The sequence below is a fragment of the Asparagus officinalis genome, chromosome 7, assembly GCF_001876935.1.
Source record: "Asparagus officinalis chromosome 7, Aspof.V1, whole genome shotgun sequence".
Taxonomy (NCBI): Eukaryota; Viridiplantae; Streptophyta; class Magnoliopsida; order Asparagales; family Asparagaceae; genus Asparagus; species Asparagus officinalis.
The window spans coordinates 14,213,027-14,224,395 of NC_033800.1; the positions used below are offsets into that span (position 1 = coordinate 14,213,027).

Here is an 11,369-nt window from a genome sequence, read left to right on the forward strand (position 1 = left end):
CCGTTAACTAAAATTTGAAGCTTCAATAGCCACAGCTCAGCTAAATTTTCTAAATCTGCCTCAAAAGACAATCTACACCACAGAGTTATGCAGTGTGGAAACTAATCATTAAAAAAAATCCCTTCGGCGGTTTCTACATCACAGCACAATGCTTATGTACCATGCCCATTACTAAAAAGAGTGAAAAGGATGCATTCTCAAAAAACAGAACGAAGAGAAAAGAACTCCATCCTTCTCAAATCATATACTCATACACCCTATCTATTCCCCATATTATACATTGCTCAATTGCACATTCTCCGAGACTAAGCTAATGCACTTCTAGAAATTCAGCAACGAATACTTCACTCTCAAAACAATCCTCCCCTTCTCAACTCCAAGCTTTCCTCCAGTCACCAACCAATGTCCGGGAATATCATCTGGACCTTTAACCATCTCTGACATATCTACAAGCTTCAAAAGCTTCCCTGTAGCATCTCTTGAGCCTGAGCTAGAATCAGTCGGAGTTGTCGATGAAGCTCCTATTGATTTCTTTGATTTCTCACCTGAACTACCAGGATTATGATCCCACAGTGATCTCCTCAAAGTACAACCTGGTACTTTGCTGTAGAGGAGTTTCATATACAACACATTCTTGGTTCCAAAATCCCAAACACCAAGTTGGGCTCCAGTGACTATATGCACACCGACACCTGATGGGTCTCCAATAAAAGCTTCATTGTGCTCGATTGGTGCTGTGCTCACATGAGAGAAGTTCTTCCATTTTACAGGCTCAAACCATCTGCTGTCTTGTTCCTCAGGCCCGTGCCATTTGGGTGCTCCTATGCCAATGTGAGAGTCCCAATATGGTTGGAGGATCTTCGGAAGGGATAATAAGTGCTGAACATGGATGCATAATCGATTTTGCTTTGCTCCTTCTAAGCATAGTTTTAATCCAGTGATGGGCTTACGCCCAACTGAAACCTGCATTTGTCATAGTTTGATGCATCAGTCACTGGTCTTGGATTCGTTAATGGTTAAGTTCTGAGACTTGAAAAAGCAACCCCTATATTTTAATTTGACAAATATGTAATTGGCATTCTTTATAGGGTTTGATGATTGTGAGGAGACGGCTCATTTTCTTAAATGAGGTATCAAGAGATAGGATGTTGAGGACCACACCTTTTGATGTGACCAATGTTACATTAAACGCTGGGCGTTTCTAGACGTCGGACTTGGCGCCCAACGCTTAGTCGCCTAGGCGGGCGCCTAAGCGGTTTCTGGGCGTTTTTTCTCTTTTTTATTTTTTTAATTGTGATACTTGAAGATAAATATATATACTCAATCTAAAATGCATATATACTAAAATACTAACACTATTAACTAAATTGCTTGGTTTACCAATTACAATAGCTCTGTGTATGTTTATACTTCTCAACTCAAATTATAAGTTTATCTCAACTCAAATTACAATATGTATTAAATTCATATAAATTTTTAAAAAAAGATAGTAATTTTAGTTCCACAATAAATCATGCATACTTAGATACTAAATAGCCAAAATAATAATTAACAAGGTTAGAGCCTAAGATGTTTATTTATTTATTTTTAATTACAATAATTGATAGTGAATGTCAATGTTACAGAAAGCTTAGATGTCGGATTGGTGTCTAGGCGGATTTCTTTCTTCATTTAAGTGGTGATCGATGAGGTTTTGTTGAAGGTCGGAGGAGGTAGTGGAGGTGTTCATATTTGGAGGTTAATGGAGTTTGGAGGATGTGTAGGCTACAACACATAAAATCACAACCAAGGCCTACAGGGTGCAATCCACGTAAGCAAGCAATGCTTCCCTAAACGCTCGTAAAATCTAGGTGGACAGCCTAAATACCGTCTAGGCGCTAGGCGCTAGTTAGGCGGCCTAGGTACCGTCTAGGCCTAGGCGAACGCCTAAGCGGACTAGGCGGAGGTTTTTTAAAACAGTGGATGTGACTATCAAGGTGGGTCTCTCCAGTTGCCTATTGCTTGGTAGCTCATTTAACAAAATGAGTTGCCAGCTCATACTCATTGTTTCCTTCTTCACTTTTAGTGATATTATTTGATAGTCATGTTGTGCATACAAGCGCGCATATTTGATACCTATGGAACAAGTAACATTAAGAGCTTATTTCACAAGTAGACTAGTAACAATAAGAAAAAAAAAAGGAGGCTAACATCACGTGTAAACTCTGAACATCTATATACTTAGTAGTTAAATACCCCAATGGTGGTGCCGTGATAACCTATAGCACCTCAAATGTTAATAGTTCAGAAATCAAACAATTGGTGCAGAAGAAAATACGCAGAGATCCTTTTCAATTATAATAGGTGCTGCATTAAGCTCAATAGTTACTTAAATGATCACCTGCTCTTGGCTGACATAAAGCTTTTGCCCCATTATACTAAACTGCATATGGGGACAAACTGGGTCTTTTCTTTGATGTCCTGGAAGGTTTTCTCTAACAGGAGCCCATATCCGAGGGATTTGAAACTCCAAAAAGTATCTCAGCTCCTCAATCGGAGGTTTATCTGCAGAAAAGTAAAATGAGAAGATTACCTTAAAGGTTAAGGTCAATGAAAGACTTCCTTCCTCCGGAGATATTATCAACAACAATAAAAGATTCATAGTCAAGCGTCAGAATGCCTACATTCTAGGTAAAGATTGATTGCTCGGGTGAGATGATCCTTCCCAGGGATGCCATCAAGAAGAGAAGTGATTGGTAAGAATGTCATTTCAATAACATCAGGAGCAAAACAGACGGTTTTCGCCCAGTGGCTGTGGCTTTGGACGAGATCATCCCCTCCCCTTCTCCTAAAGATAACTGTAACATCCTGAAGCAAATTAAAAAATTAGTATAACTCTACTAAATTTAGCATTGTCAATATGCTTTCATATTATATTTCTAATTTATTTTAGTAGGGTTGGTGTAGAAGAAAGATGGGGTACATGTACCCTGAGATTTGACAGAACAGCTAATGGGTTAAGGAGTAGCTGTTATTAGCTCTTGACAGTCATGTATGGAGTTAATCAATTGTTGCTTGCTCTGCTTACATCTGGTATTTGGAGTCTGCAGATGTAATGCAGAGAAGAGTTGCTATTCCAATAAAACATGAGTTAGCTGCACCTCTATCACCTAATGGTTAAGGGACCAAGGCAGGGCGCTCATAGGTGGTACATTTTTCAAAAACTTGACTGCTTTCTTGATTCGGATCACTCTTTTTAGGATTTTGGAGGGGTTAGGATGGAGTTACCACTAACTCCACCATTAATCCCACAATCCAAACAGGTCTTTAGAAGGGTCAAGCTAAGAAATCCCAGATCGTAGAAATTTTTCTACTATAACATACAAAATTATGAAGCAAGTTCAAACAGAGCATTTATTTAAAAACAAATTGAAATGAACAAGACGAGGTCCAACCAGACCATATGTTCTACAAATCTTTAAGTGATAAAAACACCCAGACAGCAAATACATTGAGTATCCAACAAAGTTAAATGCAGTGCTCTTCTGTAGGCAGCTTTTGGTTCTTTATAATATCTCAAGAATTAGACAAATTCTTAGATTGGTTTTTTCTTCTCGCTGAATCCTAAGCCTTCGGGAAAGTACCCAAAAGCATGTTACCCACTTAAAATTTGATTTTTCCAGTTTGCAACCAGGAACCTCTCTACATATCCTAGAGTAGAAAAAAATTATACAACGAAATAAGATAGGTTTTGCCACAGGGAACTACATTCAACCATAGGTTCGTAGCCAATACAAACCAATAATGGAAAGGAAGCACATTTGGAAAAGCTCAAGCACAAAAAATCCATTTAACATCCACCATTAATCATTGGAACAATAAGAAACCTTTGAACATTCCCAACCATCTTGATAGGATGAAGAAAAAACCAAAGGTATATACAGTGAAGTCAGAATATCAGGCATAAGTATATCTCCGATATCATATGCTTCCTTATACTTTTTTGCAAAATATCAATCCAGTCATCTGTTTGAAATGTCAATGACATTGAATTTTCATAGAAGCTATGAAGGAGATGCTCTCCCTCTCCTCCCATTTTTTTCCCTGCATTGCTATCTATAACAATAGACTTTCAAGCATTGAAACTTTCAAGCATTGAATTTTCATAGAAGCTATGAAGGAGATGCTCTCCCTCTCCTCCCATTTTCCCCCCTGCATTGCTATCTATAACAATAGACTTGAAAGCATTGAAACTTTCAAGCATGGCAAGCACATGTTTCTTTCTAGCTAATTCCAAGCCCTAAAAAGATAAAGAGAGAAAGTTTTGAAACCATAACATACAATTCATAGAGTCACATAATTCATAAGACAAGCAAAAAATCAGCTAAAAGCACATATTACTGTTATTTTCTTTTTTAAAGGATGGAAGTCCTGAATTCAACTTTATACTACTAATAGAAGAGTGAGATTTCTACCTTGCTCATAGCCAGATTACGGTTTTGGATTTTCTTATTAAAATTTCTAATATGAGAATCATCAGTCATTTACACAATCATGAATTATGTAACTGCTATCCTGGCATCAGATATTACTCAATATTCTGTCAGCTGCTTGCTGTATGAGCTCTCCAGGAACCAAGGAAACAGCCAGATAACTGAATTATTGCTAAAAATTTACGTGACTGGTAAAGCTTTATAAAATAAACAAATAAAAAGATGTACCCTTCAAGAGAATACATAAGATAAAGCAACAATTTGAGTCAAATCAATAAATGTTTAAAGGCAGTAGACATAATCTATCCATATTCATGTTATAGTAAATAACAGACACCAACAAGTCAATGCTCATGAGTATCGTAATAATGGAAAAGAATACGGTCATACATCAAGAGAAAATTTCAGAACTTATAGCAGGAATAAAGAACAATATGAAGATGTGTAGGCACCTCTTTTGCATTAAGATAGGGAGCACTAGGTGGTTGTGGATATACCCCTTGACTGTTAAATGAAAAAGGATCTACAGCCTGGAAAAGCACATGAAAGTAAAAAAAGCTTAAGGGACACAAACCAACAAGACGAACAAGAAATATAAAGATAAACATCAAGGAAACTATGAAGCACTAGCCTTGTCCTTCAATTTCATTGGACCTGAACTGGTATGACTTTCGCTATCAGAAAATCTCTGATCTCCGATATCCTGAATGTAACTTTTTATCTCTATGGTTGACAAGGGCGATGATTTATGCTGCTTAACATAAATTGCATCCTTTCCGCCAATAGTAACGGACGTGATAACATGAGTTCCATAATTTTCTATAAATCTGTAAGAAGAAAACAAAACAGTTAAGAATATGTTGCGTCCTAGAACATGCAACTTGTTACTGAATATACTGAAGTACCTTGCTAAGGAAGATGGTTCCCATGTAAGTGGTACAGCACGCCTAACATCTTCTTGTAATGAAGAAGGCTGTTTAACAAGCTGAACTTTACATAAAGGAATGACCATTCCATACATTGCAAGACTTTTTGTAGCTGCTGCATCTATTTTCTTGGAACCACTAAAGCTAAATGCAGAATTGAAACTCCCAAGGGGAACATTTCCTAGTAGAAGAGCTTTTCTGTTAAAATATTCAGCCATCTGCAGTCATTCATCAGGAAAAAAGTATAAGAAAAATAAATACCCATTTCAAAATCAACACGTAACATGAATGTTCTGTGCCTTACTCTTGCATCAGCTTATAAGTAATGCTAATACATTTCATAATCAAAGTCTATAAGGTCAGCTTACAAATGTTAATTGAGATGGACTACTCGAGCATCAGCATAATCACGCTCAGGCTCTTTAAAAACATGTTCGGGCTTGGCACAAATTCACTAAAGCTCAGTCATCTTGCCCGTTTCGTTGTCTTGGTTCATTTACTAGAAATTTGAGTTATTCGTCTGATCTCAAGTTTGAAGCTCGTTCCAAACTCAATTCAGTTTCTATCCTAGGTGAAGAGCATGAGAGAACGCGGTCGTTTAAAGATACCAATAAGAAATGAAAAAGGTCTAGATTCACTTAGTGTACCAGATAGAGATCGCACCTTTATTCAAACTTAATCAAACAGAGCTTAATCATGAATCGAGTCTAAGCCATCATAAGCCCTCAAATGAATGAGCTAGAACATGCTGTTCATTTTGGTTTATTATTTTACTGAGTTTAGATTTAATTTCAAACTTGGTTCATTTAACTGTCGAATGATCTTGGACAATTTTTTTATCTTCTGAGCTTTGAGCTTTCCTAGCTTTTTTCTGGCGCTAATCCTGTTCCATTTCTAAAGAAAAGGCTTTGATGCAATCTTAATTGACTAAGTACTAGTATACTTTTCAAACCCATAGCATTATGCTAGCATTTCTCAACCCATTTGCCCATGTGAATCAGTTTTTGCTTAACGATGTTTTTTGTATAGATAAACAATCACAAGAATAGGTAAAAGAGCTAATTTCTCTAATGTTCGATGAATTAAGACCGTAGTCACTAAAACAAAAAAAATAAGATCAAAGACAAGAGAGGAAATAGCATAAATACATATAATTAATGCTACAAAAGAACCTTATAGAAAAGGCCTCTAGCTAATGATATCCTACCATTACCAAGATATATGATTCTAGAATTATTTTTCTTGAAAGCAAGCCTTCAAATAAATACTTAATAAAAAAATATCTTTGACAAAATATTATTGAAAGAATATTTTTTGAAAAGATTAGAAAAAAATCATTTTTTGCATTTAAAAAAAATATTATTGTCCATAAAATTTCAAAAAAAATGATAAAAATATTTTCTTCAAACTTAATTTTCAAAAAATATTATCTAAAAAATATATTTTAAAAATGTCTACCAAAAATATTTTCTAAAAATATAGTTTTGAAAAAAAAAAAGTTTTTGTATAAACCCAGAAAGAGCAAAATGAACATTGAATTAACAACTCATACCCCTTTGTCCCGCTTCTCTGTGCACAACTTCTTTCTCGTAACTCAACAACTCCCATAACTCAAAATTTCCTCGTCTCTCTCAAATCAAATCAGTATAATCTTCCGGTATCATCCCCCCCCCCTCTCTCTCTCTCCAAGAAGGAAGGGACAAAACCACGACAAAGAGGGTGAAATCTAGAACGATATCACTCCAAGAACGAGACATCCCGGACATAAAGCTGGCAAGATTGATACTTGATAGAGATTTCTCTACTTAAGACTCCAATCCAAGACTTTTTTTTATTTGAAGAGACCACTAAAAGAAAAGAAAGGAATGCAACCATCGAGAATCTTCAACGAACCTCACTCTAGGGTCTTTCTTTCTTTAGTATAGTTAGTTCTCCTGTGGTAAGCCCCCTAACTACTGGCTTGGCTAGGCTGGCCTCTTTAATCAGAAGCGATAAGCAGATAGTAGATATACATTGTCAGATCCAGTTTATTCATGTCTTGTTGAATCCATAGAAATTGAGCATTTTTGAATCCATGGAAATTGAGCACTTTCTCCAGAAAGTCTCATTCTAGTTTGTCATGTGTTCCTTATAATATCTCGTCCTTAGGCTGCAGATCTTCCTTAAGGGTGCCTTCATTGCCGCACTGGCTCTCTCTCTCTCTCTCTCAATATATATATATATATATTTATTCATGTCTTGTTGAATCCATAGAAATTGAGCATTTTTGAATCCATGGAAATTGAGCACTTTCTCCAGAAAGTCTCATTCTAGTTTGTCATGTGTTCCTTATAATATCTCGTCCTTAGGCTGCAGATCTTCCTTAAGGGTGCCTTCATTGCCGCACTGGCTCTCTCTCTCTCTCTCTCAATATATATATATATATATTATATATATATATTTTCCCCCTCTCAAACCAATATCATCCCCTCAATGGACTCTCTCACCGTCGATAGCTCTCAAGTTCACATCGCCAGTTTTGATGTTCAAATCAAGCCAAAGACATCCTTAAATCTCTCAAAAATTCTCTCATATGCTCCATCTGGCAAAGTTGCTTAAAAAAACTTAACCCACTGGACTCTTACCCTAAATTCAACTTTCCAAAGTCCAAAAACACTGAAAAGAGCTCGTCTTCATCCCACACTCTTTCCTTCAATCCATCTACTCTAGTGATGCCTAGGCATGCTTTAGATGATGCGACGTTCTCCTCATCAGAGAGAAACTCATCTTCGCTCTAAGTAGGGATTTGTCATTCAAAATCAACCGCCACAGAGAAATTAGTCCTTTCATATTCCGTGATGTGCAATTTGAGATTGGATCACTCTTAAACCCGGATGAGTTCTGTACCACTTAGCAACTCAACCCAGAACACAATTCGATTAATAAGTTTCTTGTTAAGCTTTTAGATAATACTTGTAGTCTATTGTTCTCTCGAAAAGTCGTTTTCATGGCGAAATGCACAAGGGAAGTAGAGTTCGTCAAGTGTGATTTTAAGCTAGAGTTTTTGCTCAAGGATGTTATGGCGCTAAAGTTTATAGAGGATAGTGGTAAATGTGGTTTTGTTGCAATGGGGTCTTCGATCGGCACCGTTGATTACTACAAGACTGATTTTGTAGATGATGATGATCATTGGATTCGAACTACAGGTTTTACCCTTAATGGGACGATTGGCCAATACAATTGTTATAAATTTTTCTTCAAACCAAGATACAAAAGAAAATTTGAAGGATGCTTTGAGTTATAATATTTCCTTGGGCGTGGTGTGGCCCATCTCGTTTAAGGATGAGGTTAGCTCGGGTTGGAGCTCTTCAGACACTTGCTTCAGTTCTCAATTAAATAAGACGTTACCTTCAAAAATATGTTCATGGTGAATGCTCGCGATGGAGCTCTTCAGACTCCTCCAGTTTTCAATATAAAGATGGGGTTAGCTTTAAAAATATGTTCATAGTGAATGCTCAGTTCACAAAGGTATCTTAAACCAACATTGATTGTCTGATGAATTCTTTGGATTATTTAGAGGAAAAAGTGAGATAGTGAATGATGTTCCCTTAGACACATTAATGGGTACAAGAAACTAATATTTGATGCTTATGGGAGACTGAAGATGGCCCAAGATTAGCTCTCAAATTTCCCTCAGACTCATGACATCTATGCTTCTGATGTTAATATGGTGGAGGCGTGGAGATTGATTATAACCTTGGTTAAAGCTTATAGTCTTCCTCCTGAGATTGAGCTTGCCAACAGGGTTTTAAGAAGATACTGAGATATTTAGTTAGGTTCTTGAGAGTAACATTTATGGATGAAGGAATACATACATTGAATAGCCATGTCCTTACCTTTTACCTTGCACCCATTACTAAGAAAACCACAAACAATTCGTTCAGTGAAAAGACAAACCATATTCCAAAGAGTAAGAAACATAATGAGCAATGAGTTTCACTTATGTATCCGTAAGTATTCGTTTCTTGCTTTATCATAGAACCGGTTGAAAAATCAACCTGCTTGGTTCTTCATTAACAATGAGGAAACAAGAGTTTGTGATAGGAAAAGTTGGATGGGGAAATTTCATAACAAAAATGTGCCTAAGTGTGCAGCAAGAACAGGGCTTGCATTTTCAACCACTTAGACTGATGTCATTGTGCCTCCTGATAAAGTTAGTCTAGTACTCCCAGATAAAGATAGCTATAGTTATTGCTCCTCCGATGGGATTGGAAAAATTACCCCCAAACATGAAATAAAAGTTGCCGAGAAGTTGCAATTGATAGAAAATCCCCTTCTTCTTATCGCACCCATTTTGTTGTGTAGGTGTTGTGGTTGTTTGGCCTGGAGACAATGATGGGATTCTATTATTACTTAGGCCAAGCATGAACAAGTTTCAGTCTTCGTGCTTAGTATTAAATGTTGTAACTTGGACTAGGTTTCAACCCTATTTTTTTAAATCGTCAAATTGTGACCTTGCTTTCAGCACTAAATGTGCCTAATGACGTGTTTTCACGAATGCAATATTTAATGTTTAAATAGCTTGACAAGTTGTAGTAGACCCAAAGATTGAATTTAATGTGCTTACAACATCATGCACTGAGCAAGGGAATGTTGCACCAATGATGTTGAATGCTAGATTACTCCTCAGACAGAGCATCATTTGAACGCAATGCTTTGGTGCATTAGGTTATCATAGTTGTAATACCTTTCCTCAAAAGTAAGGATCTTTGTACCAAAAAGGTAGTTGATAGGTTGCCTCAATGAACTTTAAGTCTTCAAACACGGGGAGTGCTACATCTATGCATTTTTTCTTATTTGGAAAACTGCTTCTTAAGGCATAGATCCATATTTTCGGAATTAAAAATAACAAACAAGTTGTGGTAGGTATGGTACTATAGCAAAGAATCCTTGCATCCACCCTGGCGGTATTCGAGTTTTAGAAGCAAGTGATGTGCCTGATTTGCATCATCTTGTTGATTGCTTAGTGTTTCCGCAGAAATGAGATAGACCTCAGTCAAATGAGACATCCGGAATTGATCTTGATGGAGATGTTTATTTTGTTACATGCAATGAGAATCTAATTCCTCCAAGTCAAAGGAGCTTCCTTCCTATGGACTATACCCCTACCAAGATAAAAGATGAGTTGCGCAAGATTATTCATCTATTTGTTATTATTGTTAATGTACCTTTTCGCTAGCAAGGTCTGCTTATGTGTTATTATTGTGATCTATCATTTTCTAAACAACTTTAGTATTGATTGTATGTAATTTTTAGCACTTTGTAATCAGACATATTACTTGAATAGACTTCTTTAACAAACATGTTTTTCCCATTTTGACCATCCATTCCATTTTGATCCTTTTGGAAGAAATACCAAATGAATGGTCTTCTCTGATAAGCCACCTCTTTTGATAGTCATAGGCTCGCTCGAAACCTCTTATAGCATACATCATATTATACCTTTTGTGCTAACTCTTAGCTTGCTCGAAACTATTCATACACCCTAAATGATGTTAGGATAAAAAATAATTGGGAGAAAATTTGTAATTATCGTCCAAATAAAAAATAGTTTTTTTTAGATACCTGTATAAACCTAGAGAGAGCAAAATGGACGTTGAGTTGACAACTACTACACGCCATTGTTGTAAAAAGCGGCTAATCGCGGCGCAATAGCGTCGCGAATAGCGGTCGTGGGGCTTCTCCACCACGCTTCAGCTGATAGCGGTGTTGTTAAGCGGAAAAAACCGCTTATTGCTCGAATTGCGCGTAATAGCGCCTTTTAGCGCTAAACCCCGCTACAGTTATAACAAAAATCTCCCCTAACCCGACCCGAACCCGACCCGTATCCATTTCATTTAACCCCCTTCGCCTGTGATTCCCGAACCCAATACTCAAGATGCCCTAGCCGCCTCCCTCCCGCCTCCCGCCTCTCCCGACTCCCGCATCTCGC

At 37.0% G+C, this 11,369-nt stretch overlaps 1 protein-coding gene across 1 annotated transcript in view; it reads right to left on the minus strand.

Annotated features, from left to right (window-relative positions):
* The window catches only part of LOC109848812 (MACPF domain-containing protein CAD1-like), a gene marked incomplete at its 5' end in the record, with an annotated part of 17,451 nt that continues 6,138 nt past the window's right edge, over window positions 57–11,369 (minus strand). Inside the window, 6 exons of the mRNA XM_020418491.1 lie at window positions 57–963; window positions 2,381–2,544; window positions 2,664–2,847; window positions 4,925–5,002; window positions 5,104–5,299; window positions 5,378–5,616. Of these exons, the coding sequence (XP_020274080.1) occupies window positions 322–963; window positions 2,381–2,544; window positions 2,664–2,847; window positions 4,925–5,002; window positions 5,104–5,299; window positions 5,378–5,616 (1,503 nt within the window). The remainder of the gene's footprint in view (window positions 964–2,380; window positions 2,545–2,663; window positions 2,848–4,924; window positions 5,003–5,103; window positions 5,300–5,377; window positions 5,617–11,369) is intronic.